Source organism: Centruroides sculpturatus, unplaced genomic scaffold (assembly GCF_000671375.1).
Source record: "Centruroides sculpturatus isolate CEXI.00-Female unplaced genomic scaffold, Cexi_2.0 scaffold244, whole genome shotgun sequence".
Lineage (NCBI taxonomy): Eukaryota > Metazoa > Arthropoda > Arachnida > Scorpiones > Buthidae > Centruroides > Centruroides sculpturatus.
In genome coordinates this window covers 509,651-531,240 of record NW_019384450.1, presented here as the reverse complement: position 1 = coordinate 531,240, position 21,590 = coordinate 509,651, and the positions used below count along the sequence as shown (strand labels likewise).

Genomic DNA, 21,590 nt, shown 5'->3' with positions numbered 1-21,590 from the left:
TCTAAGTGATTCGTACAACATGGAATTCATATAAAACGGAATTATCAACAGCGTTATAGGGGAGTTGACTGTATTTACTCGAAAGGTCATATCGGATCACGTGCTTATCTGAGGGAAGAAAATTCAAAGGACCGATTATTATTGGTGGTGATAGACGGAATGGCTCGCGACATTTTTCCGTTATATTTCGACTCGTCAAGGAGTCCCGATCATTAAAGGTCATCTTAAATGTTTTTTATTATATTATCGGCGGGGTGACCTTTCACGCGCGAAGGCGAAAATGGATTAGAAAATTTCTTTCAAAATGTGAATCGATAATCGTATATTGATCACAATAAGCGTAGGTAATTAAATTCTGTATTCAGAAAAAGAATTGTTATGGATTAGTAATTTATTATCATTGTCGTTTAAGAAATTAAAGTTCACTTTATCGTCAGCAGATGGAAGCACTTTATTACGTAAATCATTATTATTATTTTTGAATTTTATAAGTTAAATAANTTTGAAATTTTAATAATGATAATGGCATTATATTCCATTGTTTATAATTTTTTTTTTAATTTAATAATATTACCAAACGCCATTTTTTCTCACCAGAGGGTACACGATCGAATATCGTCTGCTTCACTAAAGACTCGAATAAATTACAATAGAAGGTAATTTATAACGAAAAGCTTCAACGATTTGTACAGAATTTGTATCAAAAGATGTTTTTTTATAGATATTGAATACTTTTTTCTATTTTATTTTATTATAAATACATAAAAATGTTAAATCGATAGCCGAGTGAATATTTAACAAAGGCAACAACGGCTAATCGATGACATTTTCAAGTGTTAAAATATTTAAATTTTAAGAAAAATATCGATTTTTCTTCCAAATATTTCTTATTAAATTTGTTTTTCAGAATAATTTCTATCCAATTTTATCGTCTATGGCTCCTGACATGCTAAATATCCAAATTAAGAATAGGGGGGAAAAAGCACATAAATGAAGTGAAACGGCGTTATATCGAGGAGTTATAACTAAAATGTTGCCGATCTAAAAAGTACAGTCGAAAGAAAGAAAAATCAGGCAGACAAATGTTCTAGAATATTCCCCATGCATCTAGAAGGAAACTTGGAGAACAAACTCTATTCAAGAACGGGTGGCAAACCGGAGGCCCGCGGGCCCGATACGGCCCTTAAAGGCTTGGTATCGGGCCCGTGCCTCAATTTCTAAAAAAAAATCAACGTTTCTAACATCTTGAGGGGATTAAAACAAAAAATTCGTAAAGGCCCGGCCACAAAAGGGCCTTTACGACTTATTTTTAGTTTAAAGTATGATTTGATTTACCGAATACAAGTCGACCCCCCTATAACACTGTTGATTATTCCGTTTTATATGAATTCCATGTTGTACGAGTCACTTAGATTTTACAAATACCTGAGCCATCCACAGCCCGGAACACGTATATGTAAAATCTAAGTGACTCGTACAACATGGAATTCATATAAAACGGAATAATCAACAGTGCTATAAGGGGGTCGACTGGTAATAACGAATAACGAATAGAACGCCCGCATCTATTTGAATGGCTCTATGCGTTTGAGATCCCTATTCTAGAACAATGCAGCGCGATCACGTAGTATAATTAAGCGATTGATAACAGAGTATTCGTGTTTTTACTATTAAAAAAAAATGAAATGATTGATATTGAATTATTTAAGACGAAGTATTTTTAATTTAAATTTTATTCTTAAAGCCTCCGGCGAGGGATCCAACACCCGCATCACCCCCATAAGTACGTCACAGTACGCAGGGAAAGAAAAGAGCCAATTGGAGATAAGGAAATTAAATTTTTTTTGGTAAGCTTGATTTTCCTTTCTAGATTATTCAAAGATACAAATAATCGACTGAGATCTTTTAGGAAAAAAATTAATTTATCGATTTGCTATTTGGATATAATTTCGTTAATTAGGTTATAAAAATTCTTTTGGTTTTTAACAAGGATCATAAGAGGAACCGGATATAATAGGTTATATCTCCGCCCCGTTTGATCGATAAACTCGAGTGAAAAGAACTTTTCTAACACTAAAATCATCAAAATTTAACGTGGCAGTTTTTTTAAAATCAGACACCAAAGTGAAAAAGTTACCGCAGTAGTCTGGAATTAGCCCAGGGAAAAATTGTAATCCTGTGTCTGCAGATGTATAGAAACAAACATCCAAAACAAATGTCATAACAATGTTTACATGCTCAACAAATAAATATAACCAGTTAATTATATAAAATAATTCATAATTAATATGCTGACATGAAGTATATGCAATTAAATCAATCTCATTGCAATTTTAATTAGAATACGAGCAGTCAATTATTTATTGTGACATCTTCACAATGATCTCGATTTTAGTGGTGTTTTCCCTGTAAAACCTACATAATATTTATCCTCTTAGAGTCGTGCCATTTATCTAACTCCTTTCAGGGGAAATTTTTGAACTAAATCCACGTGGCTTCTGGTGTAGACTGGAAGTTCTTATAAAGTTAATCGAGGCCTACTAGTATAACATTTCAATATCTAACCTCGGCTTTCATCTGTCTCCGTTCTTGAGATTAAGGAAGGACAGACAGTGCAAATTCATAGGTCTACAATTTTTCAAATTTCAGCCTAATTAAGTTAATTTTGCATAATCAAGCAAAAATTTGTGTTTATATCCTATTAATACATATAACTCTCGTTGTTTGAGGTCTACCAATTTAGCACCAGCCTCTGTAGAGAACAATTGGAGGCTATAAATTGAGGTTTAATTGTACTGTATTAGAAAATAGTTTCATATGACTAAAAGCAAATGTTGTCAAGTTTCAGATAAAATTATGTACAGTACATTTTATTACATTTGTAAATATTTATAAAACATATGTAACTTTTTAAAACATATTAATGTTATACGTTTATGGAAAATTTCTGAAATTTTGCAGGGAGGATTGTTTATAAGGGGATTGATGCTATTCGATTTTTGTGGTTAAAGGTCGTGTGTCATATCTCGAGTATGGTAGCACGTTCCTCGAGGACCTTTTAGCTTGTTCTTTTCTTAAAAGAAACAATAGTTATATAATGATGCAAGTTTTCCTTCAGTAAAATTATTATGCAGTATATTTTATTACTCATAAAATTATTTTGCTTTTCTTATAGTTATAAGAAACATNATTTTTGTGTTCTTATAGTTATAAAAACTTATACAATCGTTTTTTAAGTATTAATTAAAAATATTAATAAGCAAACAACGCATCAAAAAAGTAGTTTAGGTTTTTCTTTATCTTCGCATAAGTGAAATACACGTTAATAATTTTTGTATGTAGGTCAAGCCTATGCAACAAATGTATATAAAAACAATGATATCGAAACTATTTTATATAATATGAATGTCAAAAAAATATAATATTTTGTTTTGTACGAAATTCAAAATTTACTATTGTATAATAAAGTTAAATTGCATGTATATTTATATAGTTAAATGCTTATAAGAAAAATCATTTATATAAATTTTTAACATATTCTTATTGTTTTGAATTTTTATTTGTGAAAATTATTTAGGAATTGGCTACTGTAAATGATGAAAACGACCATGAAAAAATTTGGTAATTCACAAAAAATAAACTAAAATATTTTATGTACAAATTATTTTGTATGAAGATGATCATTTTTATTTGGCTCGGCTGCTACTTTCTGCCTCTTAGACAATGTCACTTTTTTGCCAGTTGGTTTCTTAAACTTGCCAAGATGCCCATTTTCTTCCAGCTTTGACACCAAGCTCTTCAACTGGTCCTTAGTTATTCCATAATATGGAACAAGTTCTTTTTCTGTAAATCTGCAACTCTCTGGTTTGTCTGAGGCAGCAATCACTGTAATGCCTGAAGTCATAGAGATACCAGTGATCAGAACTCGTTGAATAGGATACTCACCTATAGGTGGCCTCACAACCTGAAGAAGGATCTGCATCATCAGACCAACTGTCACTCAACTCTTGACTTTTTGATGCATCCACCCCTTTCAGGGCTGCATTAATAATGGAGTCGTGCTCATCGATGAGCACCACTACTTTCCTTCCAAATTACAAATGCAAATATTTGCAGAGACTTTTCAAACCCTTCTCTGGGTTAAGACCCTCATAACTGACTACATCACACCACTTTTCACAGAATTGTTGTGCTGACTTATTCCACGTATCATCATCATCATCGATTTTGACAGGGTTTAAATACCTATGTTCACAAAAAGTCTTGTGAATCACTCTTTTGGCGTGGCTCAGTGCATCCTCATGTGATCTAACTCTGCTTGTCTTGAAATCTAAATGAACCACAGGATATCTTCAAAGATGCTCTTCTACAAATGTAGAGCTGGCCATGATTTCACACTTAGCAAAGAGTCCGTAGTTTTTCAAATTCTGAAGCTCCTTCCTCCCTGCTGGTTGTTCCACACAATCCTTGCATCCCGGCATTTGTTTTCACAGACTTTCCAGCAGAAGAATCCCATTGTTATTTACCTCAATTTCAAAAAAGGCCTTGATCATACAAAGGATGCAGTCTTGCAGAAATGAGAGGGGGCAGCTATGAACTTCCGTCGCTCTCCATCTAACATCAACGTTTCAACAAGCTTTGTGTGATCAACAAACGAGGGCTGCTTGACAAGGTCTTTGAACTCTACAAAATCGGTCTGGAAAATCTTGGTAGATCAAGACATCTTGAATGTTTCAACCTATAAACACAAAAAATTGCCATTAATCTGTTAGCCTGCTACAGTATCATTATTGAATGAAAGCACAATCCAAGATCACAATGAACTTATTAAACAGGAATAATAAATTGGGTGATTGGTCATTGATCCATTGCGGGAACTCCCAGATGGAACAGTTGCACTGGTTAAACTAAAACAAAAAAAAAATAAATATCACATTGAGCACATAATTATGATCTCCACTTCTATAATCACACATTTATGGCATACTAGTGCCTGATTGCGGGAGATGGAAATACTACCCTAACCACATGTTTATCATCATCTCATTAATGATTGGCACAGATAAAAGTATCGACGTAATAATCATTATTTCACTAAGGCAGAGTTTAGCCTTCAGCAACAAGGAACTTCCTCACATTAATCATACTGGTACCTTACACTTTCTTTGTAACTACATGTGTACCATCAATATTGGTGTGGGTGTATTGATAGCTGTAATACTGTTTATAAAAAGTCTTCAATTTCTAGAGTGTGTAGCATTTGATCCCTAAAATTAGCCCCTTTCTTAGTGGTCTTCATGTTTTTAACTTGCTTTTGGTATAAGTATGAACTCCTTCTTCCATGAAAATTGGTTTAAAATCATCATGGAATTTAATATCTTTAATGGTTCTTAGATCAAAGATTTTCAAAATTTCAAAGCTGCCTCAATCCACCTCACTTTCTCTGGATAGGTTAGGCTTACAATGAGAAAGAAAAACACGCAAAAGTTAGTATTCCCGGAATATCATTATCCTTAACTTTAAAATAAATTATAATAAAATTATTATAAAGTTTTAGGCCCCTTACCGCTCAGAAAGCACAAAGAGGCCAATAATATTATTATTATTATCTTGGGTTTTTTTAATAATCTTGGGTTAATAATAATATTATTACAGTAGAGCATTGATTATCAGACCCCCGATTAACCGTCACATCGGTTAACCGACCGTTCTAGTCGGCAAATTTCAAATGTCCGCTAGTGATGTGGCACTACAATATTTGTCTGTCTTGGCTACTTTAATATTATTTTTGTTAAAATTTTGCGTGGTTCAGTTGGCAACATGGCTCGACCATTGAAGGGAAGCCAGTATTTAAACGAGACTTAATTTTCTAATTATGAATGGTTGTTTGTTTTGTGAGCAATAAAATAATTTACAAATAATTTTTAACGATACAATAGCAACGATTATTATTAAAAAAAAAAAAAAATTGTTAGGCTTAACATCGATGAAAATTCAACGCGAAGTTGGTTAATAGCGATATACTAATATACTAATTACATGGGATATAATAATACACTATATTAATAATGTATTTTTTCATTTTTTCGGTTATCCGATTTTTTCAGTTATCCGACCAACCCGAGTCCCCAATTGAGTCGGATAATCGATGCTCTTCTGTACAGTAGAGCCTTGATTATGCGACCCCAGATTAACCGACACCTCGGTTAACCGACCGTCCTAGTCGGCAAATTTCAAATGTCCGCTAGTGATGTGGCGCTACAATATTTGGCTATGTCTTGGCTACTTTAATATTATTTTTACGTGTTTTAGCTGGCAACACTCATTCGACCATGAAAGGGAGCCAGTATTTAAACCAGGCTTAATTTTATAATTTTTAACGATACAATAGCGACGATTATTATTTAAAAAAATTTTTGTTAGGCTTAACATCGATGAAAATTCAACGCGAAGTAGGTGAATAGCGATATACTAATATACTAATATACTAATTACGTGAGATATAATAATATACTACACTAATAATTGATTTTTTCATACTTTTCGGTTATCCGACTTTTCAATTATCCGACCAACCCCAGTCCCCAATTGAGTCGGATAATCGAGACTCTACTGTATTATCATTATCTTGGACTGATGGAACTGTCTCTCAATCATAACGTCGGTGAGTCGCTTGACACGGCTAAAAAACATATACCTTAAATAGTTTGATAGAAATTTAAAATTTGCGATGAGAGGAAGGAGTTGAGCGTAACTGCTGACATATGGACGAAAGGAAAGAACAATTGGTTGAAATCGGCACAAAATCCGGGCATGCAGTTACAGCAAAGGCCATGGAACGTGGTTCCATATAGTGGGGATGAGGGACGTAGATCTGTTTTTTTTTTTTTTTTTTTTCTTTTCTTTGAACTCGGATTACTTTACCATAGTCTAACCAAAATTCGCCAAACTCCGCAAAAGTATAAAGCAACTGTCTAGCTTTATAATCCAGAAAACAGCAGCCAAAAATGTCAAAATACTTTTTAGTTAAATAACGAAATGTATTTTGACATTTTTGGTCAAAAAGACGAAAAGTCGACACTTTTATTTTTTAATATATCTTTTCTCGGCCTCAATTATATTTTCCAGAAAACAATTTATGCGCATGGCAGAGTTTTATCGAGCATTGTAAGAAAATAATTGGCAAAGCTAATAAGAGAAAAACATAAATTCGAGAAGCAGACTCATTAGAAAGTCATTTACAAAAGGATTTTTCTGTAAGTTATAATCATCGTGTAATATTTCATTCTTTTTCTTCAATTAAAGGAATTTCTGTATTAACAAATGAATTATTATTATTATTATTTTTGAATTTTATAAGTTAAATAAATTTAAAATTTAAGTAAATGCAAAAAAAACATAAATGGGTTGTTTATTTTACTTTAAAATTTTTCTTTAGTCAAAACGGTAATGTGTTTTTTCTTTTTTTTTTTAGTTATAAAAGACAAAATTGTATATAAATCCGTATGTGGCCTAACAAAATAAATATTGTCGAGTAGACAAGTTCACAAAAACATCTTTCAGCCAATCATACGTTACTTATTTAATGATTCTTTTAAATTAATAGTCGGAAGCAATTTTTATCAATTTTCTTAATCGTTCGGCTTCCTGTTTCATCCTTCCTAAATTATTTTCCCTAGCTACTGTTACAGTATCATCGACTGTACTGAAACAATATCTCTAACTGTTATTTTTTATTACATATATATATTTTTTTTAAACCATTATTTCTAATTCCGACATTCTAAATAAAAATTGAATAGTCGCAATGAATTATCGCTCCTAATTTTAAACAGTATTAATCTTTACGCTATTCTCTAATGTACTTATTTATGTACAGTACACTACATTTTTTTGAAATTCCTTAATTAAAATATAAATTTATTAATATTTCCTTAGTATAATACAAGCTCGTTTTACATTTGAATATAATAGCGAGGTTGAGCTTATTTTGACATTTTTTTTCTGTCATTTTACTGCTTATGAATTAACTCTTTTTTAAAAATTTATAATTGAATTATTTTTGTTAGACATTTGTACTAAAATATTTGAATTTTTTTTAGTATTTATTTCTTATTTTGAAAGTAGATGGCGCGTATGTTTATCGCAGGCCATTGTTGTATTAACAGTGACGTCTGACATCCTGCCATTTTTTATTTCTTGAATACAAATTGAACATTTAATATATTAACGAATAGATTTGTCTACTGTTTTTTTTTACATTATCTCTTATAAGAAATAAATGTCCTGATTAAATTTATTAATTTTTTCTACCGTAGAAATTTATCATCGTTTAAACCGGGGCTTACTTAGATTCACACAATTTGCCATTTTGTTCCAGTCGATTCTGCGAAGTGTTTTTTTTTTTTTTTCTTGATCCGAGAAGCAGATGAATGTGTTTTATTTTTATAGCCTTTTTTTCTATTTTCCTATAATAAATCTGAAATAATGGCGAGTTTCTTTTTTTTTTCTTTATTGAAATCTAATTGGTTTTTGTCTAGCCAAGATGGGATCTAATTTAGAATAGTCTGTATCTTTTAAGTCTAAAACAAAAAATTTACTAAAAATGCCGACGACTTTTGTTATTTAGTAAACGAATTCTGGTCTAACTAACTATAAAATATTTTTATTTTTTCGACTCTGTTATACGTAAGAGGGAAAGTATAACCACCGATCAAATGATCTACTAAGATTTTTACATTTTTGTACTTCGAAACGTCGAGAAATGCGAAAAATTCGGGGGGTTTCTTCTGTATATACGGATGTTAGTGTATGTAGGGACACGATTTTCTTCACTCTCTTTGAAGTTTAATGATGCCCGTGATTTTTGTCGAAAATTTCTGAAATTTTGTATGGAGATTCGTGTATTATGAACATTGTTGCTATTAAATTTTGGTGGTTAAAGGTCGACGGGGTGGAAAGATAGAGGGGGGTCGAGTATCGTATCTCCAATAGGATCGGACTTAATGCCGATTTTCCTCGTTATTACCATTTATAGATTTTATAAAACCCGTTTATACCCTCAAATTTAAGTTTTTTTTTGTAATTTTATAATAATTAAAAATATTATAATAGATAGATCTATCAAAATTTTAAATGTTGCCAGGAAAATTAAGCAACTCTTTGCTGGATTGTTTAACTAATGAAAACATTGTTACCTTACTCGATTTAACCTGATTCATTATAATCAATCAATATTTTACATAAATATAAACTTATACAGCGTGGATCTAACGTTTATCATACCTTTTAAGCTATCAAAAGATGAAAGTTTTTAATACATCGATCATTTTCGCAGCATCTCCTGTATTTTTACTTTTTTTTTTACGAGCGGTGCCACGTTATAATTAACGGTAGTATGTTACATAGTACATGATACTGATTATGCAGTAATGCATCAATTTGATTGCATAAACTACTTATGAAATATTCAACTGTCAAACTATAGTTATAGGCGTAATGGCGATAATTATAACTTTGTGGCTAAAAGCACCTTCGATATTTCATGATAACATCTTCATAAAAACACTTTAATTTTAAAAGATATCAAATTTTTAATTCTAAAGCTAAACTTTACATTTACTAAACTTTATAATGGTCAGGATTGTTAATAGACCAGGCACAAACATCGATTCGCTGCAATACCAGATGTGTTGAAGTTCATTTGTAAGTGTAGGGGAGATCGGGGCAAGATCGGCATGTTAAGCTTTACTTAAATTTTGTGTAATAAATACTGCTGTAAACTGAAAAAAAAGCTTTGCATATTGTCTATTGGAATGTTACCTTACTATAGAACTGGTTAAAATCAGTTTGGAAATAAAAATAATTAAAATAATTACAACTTTACAAGAAGAGAGAAATTGACGAAGTTGCCCCGGGTATAGGGGCAAGATCGGCAACTTCTCTCTTTTTGTAAAGTTGTAATTATTTTAATTATTTTTATTAAAGTTGCCCCTGGTATAGGGGCAACAGTAATGGGGCAAGATAGGCACGTATATAAAATTATGTTATTAACAATGTATAAGTTGGAATTCACTATTAAAACAAAGAAATACAAATCCAACACCCATTTAATATTATTACAACGAAATGCAAGTTCAAAGACATATATACATGAATAACAAATGCAAACATGTTTTCATTTATCATCTGTTTGATTTTTATCCTTTGCTTCTAATGTGGCTTTATGTTGCCGATCTTACCCCGCTAGTCATGATTTCGAAACATTAAGTACAACCCTGAGAACAGAATGCCAAGCCACGATCTGGCCACGTGAATAAGTTGAAGTTACATCCTTCTAACAGGAAAAGTAACTTTCGTTATCATGGAATTATAACAAAACCTGCCAATTCAATATAAATGGAAAAAAAAAATATTATATGGAATTGAACGAAAATGAAAATTTGCTTGATAATTCAACTACGCTTGTTGGAGAACAATAAAAACACTACACTCAACAAGCCACCAATAAAACTCAACTCCCTAACCTATAACCAAAGTCTCCTTTTAATTTGTTTTTTAAAAAAAGCGCTTGACAAACTTGCCCCGCATGCCGAAGTTGCCCCGATCTCCCCTATATCCAGGTTTAGTTCTGTCAAAGAACTCCTATCTGGTCGAAGAATCTTAAAATATGAGAAACTTGTCTTAACTTTATAGTAAGCAATTTTAATACATGGAATTTTCTGCTTGGCAAAACGGTTCGACTCCTCCGGTGTTGTGTATATTGTATAGGTGTAAGTTGTTACAAATTACACGCATCCTGAAAATTTGCTAAAGAAAATTTGACGTGGTAGCTTGTATATGAGGGCATTGATGCTATTAAATTTCGGTGGTGTAAGGTCGAGAGGACAGGGAGATAGAGGGAGATCGTGTATCTCGAGAGGAGTAGGACTTACCAAGATTTTATTCGTTATTACACTCTTTTATACAGCATTTTAATCTCATTATTATTATTATAAACAATAGAATTGAGGTAAATTATAGATGGACGTCGAAATGTTATATCAAATTGAGTGTCGAGACAAATTCTACGACCGAAAGAGGATATAGTTGACGTTCTGTACCGTAACAGGCACACTTTTCAAAGATGTAAGCTCCTTGTCCAATTTTTCTAAATCGGCTTGCAGAATAACCTGTAAAAACAGCTATTTCTATCTCGTTAAAGTGTGTCCTTCTCGTATATTTCAAATTAGCGAATTAAAAAGATCCACGCCAGTTTTAATATCCTTCGTTCCAGTCGACACGATTCAGTAATTCTCTCCCCGAACGAAATCTTTTATAATTTTCCATAAAGCATTCTATTATCTGAAAGTAAAAACATTGTACGAACAAATAACAAAACTATAAAACGGCATAAAAGTTTACCTTTGAAGTATTCGTCGATCCTCCTATGTGAGGTGTGACGATAATCTAAAAATAAATTATATTTTTGGAGGAAATATATTTAAAATGACTAATTATTCAGGTGTAAACTGATAAAAACTAGTGTAATAATCGAACAACAGATGGCGAGAGGATTACTTCGACTGTTCTAAAGTGACATTGATCAATAACAATGTTTATTTACACTACTAAAATAATATTTAAACTTCATATTTGGTTTGGTTTCGTTTGTTAAAAGACGTGAAAAATGTATAACTTATTTCATTCGCGCTAACATACCCGCATTTGCTATTCAGAAAATGCTCGTTCGTTTAAACAATTTCCATATGTCTTTTTCTATATTTAAACTTACTTTCGGGTGGCTCCACAAAACGCTGTCGGCTGGTAAGGGCTCTTCTTTGAACACGTCTAAAATGGCCTTACGTATCCAGTTTTTTCTACGAAAAACGTTTATCGATTGTTTATTTTAAGACATATTAAAAAGTCGGTTTTATACTTAGAAAATTGGGGAGGGGGGTAAAGAAAAGCTGACAATACTCAATGGCGTGGAGTAAATCTTCCTCGTCGATGACGTCTCCTCTGCCCATGCTAACAAACACCGGCTTCTGTCAATAAATCGGATGTGTGGATAAAAATGTTCGGGGGGGTGCAGGGATGTTATAAACGACCTACCTTTTCACAGCTTTCTAATGCATTTCCGTTTAGAAGACCCCTGGTAAGATGCGTGCTTGGCAACACGCTACAGACGTAATCGCAGTCTTTCAGAAATTCGTTCAAATTCGTAAAAATTCTGAAATATTCAATTATTTCGTCTATTATTTTAAATCAATGTAGTAAAATAAGGTTTAATTGTAAGAAAATTTACTGACTTATCGCAATATTTCGTATCGGAATTCTTCCTTATTTTTCTAACCAATCCGTAAACGGTAGCTCCTCTTTCTTTAACAGCCTTTGCGACTTAAGATGAAAAAATTCTCACTTTTCACTAATACAAAATAGCTATAAAAGGGTTTTTCAATCTCTTTTCTACTCACTTTGACCTCCCAAAACGCCGATTCCCATTATTCCTATAATCAATTCGGAAACTGTTCGACAATTCAGGAACACTTCTGTTCTCCTGAAATGTTTGTTTTTGTTTTAAATAAGCGTATGAATCATCACGTAGGATTTTATATTCGAAAGCTTTTCGTGTTGTAATGCTATTGTATGGTTTTGTTTTACTGTAATGTAATCAATACGGTAAGACTAATTTTCTAGTGTAAGCATTACTTGAAAATGACGTTTTACAGTTTGTTGCGGTTAAAATACTTAATTCTATTGTTTTTTAATTTAAAAATTAATATTTATGTAGATAATTTTTAGTGTAATTTTCAAATTTATTAATACTTTTTTCTATATTTATTTACCATTTACTTATCTTTTGATTATCCCACATTTTGTACATAGATCGTTCGTTATTAATGACCTGGGCTAGAAAATATTCGGCCATGGAATCACCAAATCTACTGTCGCCGTATCTCGTTAGAGTAAAGACAGGTAAAGGCTGTAATTATCATAAAATGATATATTAATATTTTAAGCAAGATAAATAGTAAATTAATATCGATTATTATGGGCCTAGTCGGATCTAACGGGAAATCCGCCACCGTCCCTACTTACTATACCATTAAAAAACTTAAAACAGACATGTCAGCATGCAGACGGATACTTCTTGACAAATACACCTATAAATTCCCATTGTCTTTTCTTAATCTCGAGAACGAAATTAGATAGATGAAATCCGAGACCAGATATAGAAACCTTAGGAGCAGGAGGCTCCGATTAATTATATACAAACTTCCAATGCCAACCGGTAGTCATGTTGTTTCAATTCAAAAATTTTCATCCGAAAGGTATTAGATAGATGACCGGCACGACTCTATTGTTTATCGAGATTGGGGTGGAAACGCCCTACAATATGAACTGTAAATGAACTGTAACAATGTTGTTACAGTTCATTTACACACGCGCGTGTCATGATTAAATTCTACATTTGGTTATGCTTATCGGGTTCGAGATGGGAGGGATGGTGGGGGGATGGTGGAAATCCTATGCACTAATACAGAAACACAACCTAACAGAGCTTCTATAAGCACACAACTAATTAACACTCAAATTTATTTCGAGAAACACTCGCGAAATACACTGGATTAGACCCAACACAGAGAACCACAAAATATAGGCCTATACGTGAAAACAACTGGAGAAAATTTTTCTTATCTGATTAACCAAAATCAACACTTTAAGCAAACATATCCATACAATTAAACTCCAAAACCTTCACGTGTACAGCCCACATATCAGTTTGCAAGCATTTAGTACTGTACATACAGATTACGAACATCGATATAACCGAATATGAAACATAATAAATCAAAAAAACTTAAACACAAATACAAGCTATTACACATTCGGGACCATACTACAAACATCTATCGTAGAAGACCATAGAAACAACACAGATAAAATCCATCACAACAGAGCAGACATCATAGACATAGCTGTACAAAACACCCACAACACACAAAAATGCATACACACACACTAACATCCATACATACAGAAAAAAACCCGATTTTTTTTAAATTTCTCGACGTTTCGAGGTGTCTCGAGTCCAAAAATGTAGGGCCATTTTTTGATCGATGGCCATACTTTCCTTCTTATATATAACAGAGCCGTGAAAGTAAAAATTTAGAACGTTACGGCTTTACAATAGCATATACATTACGCTAAAGAACAGCCGTAATAAATATACGTCACACGGATACACAAACGAACATCACGTAAACAAATTAATAACTTTTTCTTTAGTTATCCACAATGATGAACTTAAAATATTTCGTGTTTTATTTAAATTTTTCTATAATTTACAGTAAAAATACTTTCCAACGACCTTGGAAGATTATCCAGATAAAAATGTAATTAAGAGTTTCTACAAAGATGCCTTTCCTCCGATAAAGGTTACATAAGATATCAAATGTTTGGATAAAAGACCATTTTGGTATTGATTGATTGAGGAAGACGAGAGATACACTACGGCTAAATCTCAAATATTTTTAAAATATTTAAACAATTAATTATTTCCAAAACTAATAATATCCTACCGGTTTTTATTAAATAAGGAACAAACAATTTTTGTACATCCCTAGGCTTTTTCAGTTACGTGTGCATGATGTTCTATTGTTTTTTTTCGATAAAGGAGTTTTAGAAACTATAGAACAATATGAATGTTTGGTTGAAAAAGCCTTCAACACTAAATTTCAGTCTTAAATGCGAATATTAATACACATCGCCACCATTAAGAAGGAGCCCATACACTCCATTGTGATAGGTTAAGACCAAATACAGAAGGTGTTATCGCCCATTAAAAGAACAGAATCACCACCTTCACTAGATTACGGTGTGACGTACTGATTAAGGATATTGTCCCGATACCTCTGAGTAAGCTATTTAAAGTTCCTCTAGTAAAAACATGGAGGTCAGTATGGCTGTCCAAACAGATCCTTATTCAAATTATGACACACTGCCGCCTGTGTAATTGTCTCGTTCAAGAATATTAGATTGGCTGTTCCGTGTTCTCTCCAGAGCATATGACACGAATCAGATTGTAAAATGAATACAAATTCAGCTGTGAATAGTACTGAATTTCATTACCGTATGCTAGAGGTAACGTACTGTCTCGTTCATAATGGAACTTCTCTGTGTGATAGAGTAACCCAATACAAACAATCTCCTTTCATTTTCGTAGCAGATATTTTTCCAGTTGCTACAGAATGTCCAGCTACGAGCTAAGCGATGATGCACTATCGTATTCTTCCTGTTTTGCGCCGAAAGTACCACAAAACGGTCTTTCGGAAGGGGTTGTAGCACGCGGGCATCTGGAATATTCACAATCTTAACTTTAAAACGGGACAACATTAGGATTTTTTAATAATATATGTTTTATCCGTCTTGCTGTCTCAAACAGCGATAATCCCCTTCCATTAATTTTCTGTTTCCCATATTAATAAATCGGTCGTCCGTATGTCTGTCCGTCTGTCTTTCCTTAATATCGAGAACAATATTAGATAATTGAAATTCAAGACAAGATATGGAAACCTTAGGGGCAGGGGAGCCCGGCATTGTAACCACGTCACAATAAATACTTGCTCATTTTCTTAACGTTTTGTCTTTGGTTTCGTCAAATTTTTTTACAGAAAAACTGTTTGTACCGTAAGTTTTGGAGGACAGTAGACTATATTCAATTTAATTTTCTCCTTTCCGTAGCTTAATATTATTTTAAAAGATTTAATAAAAACTACACGTAAATTTGACATTTGTTCTATTACGCTAGTGTTATATTATAAATGAAGACAAACCTTTTCGGGATCCAAACGCTTGAATATAGAATCCACACCTAGTATAAATAACAATAAAACAATAGATTATTTTTAATCATTTTAAATAATATTTTTCAATACAGTATTACAATTTCTTATCGTACTTTTTATGTATTAATTATAATGCGGGTCTGTATTTATCCCATTGTGATTTTAGTATGAAATTTGCGATAAGATTAAAGTAGGACAAAGTATAATCAATGCAATAAAAATCGTGAATAAATAACGATACGCCATATTAAAAGTATGCAATTTTTTAAAATATTTTGTGTGTCTGTCCGAAGATAAAAATATAAGCAATTTGATTTTTTTTAAAGAAATTTTGCTTACCTGCCCACACTGTTTGGACCCATTTTAGTTTGGGTAAAGAGTACATCAACTGCCCCACCGAAGTATTGTCACAGAAGAGAATCTCCGCATCTTTCACCAGGTCAATTATTTTTGGATCTAACACTCGATGCCAATCGAATTTCGCTTTATTTAGGGGGAAAGAAAAGAAAATCATCAAAATTATCCAATTTTCTTCTTATTTTTCTAAATTAATTAAAACTTCGATTTGCAAATTATAGTTTTACGTTAAAAATTAATTTCGAATATAAACAATTTTCCTATTTGCAAATATTAAATTAAATGATTAATGACGTAACAGTATTAATTATTTAATTAAATATTTAAAATTAATTCGAAACTTAATTAAATGTGATAAATAGATTTTTTTTTCCTATTAATCTGATTTACGAAATGAATTAGCCTAACCTATTTTCGAGTAAAACTTAAATCTATCCTTTGGCCTACTTAACACTTAGTTTTTTTTATTATTACTTATATACTGTCGTACATTATATTTTAATACGTACGGTACAACTGCACTTTAAGTGAGTTAAGCGCGAAAGAAACTTACAACGTAGTAGGCCCGGCAAAACTTCATAAAGATACGTTAATATTTGCGAAATTAATTTCAAACTCTCACCTGGTAGGGTGATGTTCTTGATACGTGTATGAGGTAATCTTTCTTGTAATAGTTTACCTAAATTAGGCACCTGAGAAACGACGTAGATCGTATCCGACTCCATGTCTAACGATAAGAGTTCATGGAAAAAGGATACATCTATGTCAAGGTGACGGAGTAACCAGTCGACCTTTCTTCTGTTTACAGTTTAAACTTGGCGTTAAATAACCTCATTTTACTGTGTTTTATACGCCGAACGGGCGCGGCAATCGATTTATCTCTCGATTGATTTTGACACGGAGCGATGAAAGATGGAACTTATAATGAATTTCAAATTTTTTGATAAAGATCTACGTTATATCAGTTTTAATGTACAAGGTAGTTTACACGCTAAAATTTCGGGTTTTTTTTTCTATATGTATGGATGTTAGTGTATGAGGGGCACGATTTTCTTTATACAATTTAAAGCTTAATAACTCCCGTGCTGTTTGTCGAAAATTTCTGAAATTTTGCAAGGAGGTTTGCGTATTAGGGGGATCGATGCTATTAAATTTTGGTGGTTAAAGGTTAAAGGGTAGGGGAGATAGAGGAGAGTCGTGTGTCGTATCGCGAACAGGGTCAAATTTAATGACGATTTTACTGGTTAAAATACGAGGAGCTACTCTTAAAAAACTCCCTCGTACTCTCTTGCTAATCGATTTAGTTACTTCTTATTTTATAAAGTAGAATTGGAGTTAAATTTTATATTAAAGCATGTATTTTGTACTTTATTCCCCTTTATAAGAGAGGTATCTGAACTTTTATAAAGGTTATCCTATCTCGAAATATATGTGATAAAGTATATCATTTATATACTGTAATTAGATCTTTCTTATCTTTTCAGTGGTCGAATGTAAAGTTTTGTGAGGTAACGACGAATTAAATAAAAAAAGGGGGAAAGAAAATCACGTGGAAATTAATGGTTACAATCAGTTTATGGCTTTGTCTTTTATTTATTTTTGTAAAAGTCGAATTAAGAACTTGGCTTAAGAGATTCGTTAAATTTCTATATACTATTTCGATAGTTCAAAGACCACCGGACTAAGTTCACGTGGTGATCGAAGAGGTCGTTGTATAGTTTATAAAAGGAAAAAGTTGTGTACGAAATATAATAAACTGCCGACAAGATTTTAAAAAAATGCATCCGATAAATGCTTTAACGGAGTGTTAATTCCCTAGTAACAGTGTCACGTGTATAATTCACCGTGTTGTACGGGAAAGGCGAATGGAAGGAGAACTATCGAGCGTGTCTAACCTTTAAAGCTGGGAGACGTTGATGCGAGCTTCGCAGCAAATACGTCAATGTTGTATGCCTCATTACCGCTGCACATATTGGCAGCGGGGGTAGCAACACCAACAGCCTTTCATTTGTCACGTGGACATATATTACTTTTTAATCCCTTGGGTGGTGTGACATGATGGATAACGGCGGGCCAAGAAATAGATGCCGCTGCCTCTATACATCCCAGAATGCTGCTGAACTTTCATGAAATTCATGAATCTAGAGAATTCTTTTCCTCGCTGTTTGATTATTTGGAAAAGTGACTTATGGATAAAAAATAGTACAAAGTTATAAGCTCTGATAAATCTTAAATAAATCTAATGCGGTTTGATGTTTGTATTTTTTTTTCTATATTTCTTCTACATCAATCCACTCCGAGATGAAAAAAATAAAATAAAACACGCAGAAAAGTCGATAAAAATCGGAGCTTTGACCGAAAAAATCGCTCGATTTATGGCATTTTTCTATATTACCGGAAACACGTCGAGTCGAAAAAGTTTTCTCCAATTTACTACGTAGAAAAATTCTTAGACAAGCAGAAAATACAAAGTGTTTCTTTTACCTTCGAGGCGTTTGACCGTATCGAGAACTCGTCTCCAGGGATTCTGCATCCAGCTCAACAGTATTGGTAAGAATAGCATCGGCGGACAAGACAGAATTTATCTGTAATCTACGTTCGAAAGATAAAGTATTTTCGAAATTACTTTAACTCCTGCTCGCAAGAGTTTCTCGTAATCTTTTATAAGCTTCGGAAGTGATAAGCGCAAAGAAATGTTTCCACCATGTATACGAACTTTTCTTTTTCTTTTCTTTTCTAAACCGGCAATTCCTCTCACAAACTTCTAATGTTTTTTGGTTTCGTGCCAAAAACAGTCCATCATTTAATCTTCGGTTACTACTAAATTAAACTTTTTTTTTTCTTTTTCTACTCTTCTCCGATACATCAATGTAGATTTATGGACTTTTAAAGCTTTACAATTGCATAATATAGGTCTAATGGCTGTAATATAATTACCCAAGTTTTTCGACTCTTAAGAAAATCATCAAGAAAGTAAATTGAAAAAAAAAATAACTCGATATTTTTTGTCCGTTTCCTGGTACCAAATAGGAAAAAAGAAGTAGGAGAGAATAAAAAAAAAATAAAGTTGATAAATTTCTAGAAAGAAATTGAAGTGGATGTGAAGGAATCAGTTTTAACACGAATAACCCGATGTGACTTGCAAGATTAATTTGTCTACATTGATTGTGTTCATCCCTTAGGAATTCTCCCGACTCATACATTACTTCGGACTTTGTACGTTACTTACACTTCTCTAGTTTTATTTACAAATGCATATTTACTGTAGCTTTCTCACACGTCTGGTTAATGGCGACGTCTAGTTTTATACTTTATTTCCTTCTCTGTCGTATGTAAATTACGTCGGGAATAAACGTCGTAATTAATAGCGAGGTTGAGGCGTTTGGAATGTCGAGCATGATTCAAACGCCATTGTCAAACTTCTAGGCTTACAGGAAAACGTCGCCGAACGTCCGACGTACACGTTTCGAGTTTAAAACTTCGGCCTCAACCTCGTTAATTATATTCGATTTTCTACGTCTATCCGCCGAATTCGTTTGGTCTTTGTTATTCGAACAAACCGATACAAATCGGATAATTACGGAAGGGTTTTAATAATACGTTCTAAACGGGCCCATTAAATGTTACTAATGTTACGAAATTAGCTTATGTATTTTATCCGTACTCGTTAAATGGTTTAAACGGGCATCGGAAACCATTTCATAATGGTTAATCTGATAATTGTAATTAATTACGGTTAGTTAGATTGCCCCGAATAAAAATACCGAGCGATAAAGTTTATCGCCACAATTACGAATCTATTATATTATAACGTTTAATAGGTGGGAAGATAAGCAAAATTTAGCAATTTTAAAAAGCATTTAACTTCGAAGAAATCCGCTGCAGAGAACCGACAGTCATTAATTTGCCACCGCGGCGGCCATACTGGCAAACTAGACAAATATCCAGCAGTATCAATCTACTCTCCATTAGCCAGGCTAAGATGGCGTGACCGTTGTAAGATTACAGGGCACTTCTTGGTTTCTTTCTGTCGTCTCTCGCGGAGGGTGAAAAAAAAAAAAAGCGTCGGACATAATAAATCTTGGCTTTGTGCCGTTACCCAATTAAAACGTGAATTATAATCCCGGTTTGCGTCGGGAGTAAACAGCATCCGGATAATAAATAACGGGGGATAGAGAAAGATTCGGTAGTTGCTGCGTGGATATTCAGCGGCCAACCTGGAAATCCTTTGGCCATCCATTACTCTTAAAAGTCATACGTCACTGTAAAAAAAATTGCAGGTAAAGAAGGGAGATATCGTTTAATAAACGATAAAAGTGGAAGACGTTCGGAGGCGAAGATTGTAGAAGAAGTGTCGGATCGGAGGCGCTTTTAATTCCTAGAGTACCACCGGTACAAAAAAGTATCCGGCTATTGGTTGCTTCCTTTCTGGAGACGTCCAATGGTCGTCATTTGCATCCTTCTTCCACGCTGGATTTACCATTAATGCCGGATTTTCTCACGACTATTACTACTGCCGAAGTATAGAATGAAGGCGGAAGTTGCATCATTACTCCATCTCCATCCAGATGTGGGAGACGTTTCCGCCAAACGACCTTCTCCGCCATTAGAGGACCCCGGGAAAAACTTTTAATGGCGCCGACCGCATTGATCTTTTGTGGTGTGCAGACGCCAAGCGGTAAATGTTTGATTATTTACTCGCGTGGACTACAATTCGCCCCCGTCTATCGATTGTTTAGAGAATGGATGCGCCGGTCGATACCCGGAATTTACATGCAAATTTCCCTACCGGAAAATTCTTCGCTTTCCATTATGCGGCCCATTTTCCTCCGCCAGTGAATTAAAGAAGTTTAAATATGGCCAAGATGAGCCTCGCCACCGTCTCCTTCTTCCAAATTTATGTCTTCCATCTTCGGCCGTAGCGTTGTGCGACGTGGGAGGTAAAACCCAATGTAAATATCGTCCGTTGCCTATCGGATCGATTCTAAACTTTTCGTAAACAAGAAGAAAAGAAGGGAAAAAGAAACTCAATTCTTTCTCACTTTTTTACAAAAACTTGGACTAAATTCGGGAAAGAATGGCTCTTTTTCTTTTTTCAATTGTCTGAATAACTTATAAAAACAATCGAATTTCTTTTTTACTCTAATTTTATTCTATTGTATTACATTCTTCTATGGCGAAACTTGAAATTAGTAAGAATCGAAACTCATTTATTCGGTGTTGATTCGTATGTATGGATTGCCATTTCCTCCTAATCATCAGTCGTCCATCTTCTGGCATTTGCCGTGTCGTGTCACGTGATTTCTGTAATACCCGCATTTGAGCGACGATTAATCGATGTAAATAGCCAGAAATGTGAATTATTTGTACGGGGGGTATCGACCGCACTTTATGAATTTTGCT

General features: G+C 33.4%; 1 protein-coding gene and 1 long non-coding RNA gene across 3 annotated transcripts; one reads left to right on the top strand and one right to left on the bottom strand.

The window, feature by feature from the left end:
- Positions 1-581: 581 nt before the first annotated feature.
- Positions 582-18,430, top strand: LOC111620543. The gene is made up of 5 exons (XR_002755931.1): positions 582-656; positions 1,745-1,847; positions 7,129-7,256; positions 12,868-12,957; positions 17,672-18,430. It is a non-coding gene; the product is annotated as an uncharacterized LOC111620543 (long non-coding RNA).
- On the bottom strand, positions 10,925-21,050 carry LOC111620542 (glyoxylate/hydroxypyruvate reductase A-like). Of its 2 annotated transcripts, none has more exons than XM_023362475.1 (11): positions 20,977-21,050; positions 16,170-16,313; positions 15,819-15,856; positions 12,828-12,964; positions 12,456-12,538; positions 12,291-12,378; positions 12,094-12,211; positions 11,959-12,026; positions 11,774-11,858; positions 11,404-11,448; positions 10,925-11,343 (listed from the first exon to the last, which is right to left on the bottom strand). In XM_023362475.1, the coding sequence occupies exons 1-11, from the start codon at positions 21,008-21,010 to the stop codon at positions 11,257-11,259; spliced, it is 927 nt and encodes a 308-aa protein (XP_023218243.1). In that variant the 5' UTR covers positions 21,011-21,050; the 3' UTR covers positions 10,925-11,256. The 2 variants fall into 2 exon arrangements, with proteins under 2 accessions (XP_023218243.1, XP_023218242.1); XM_023362474.1 differs by lacking the exon at positions 20,977-21,050 and adding an exon at positions 16,810-17,051.
- Between the last annotated feature and the right edge of the window lie 540 nt (positions 21,051-21,590).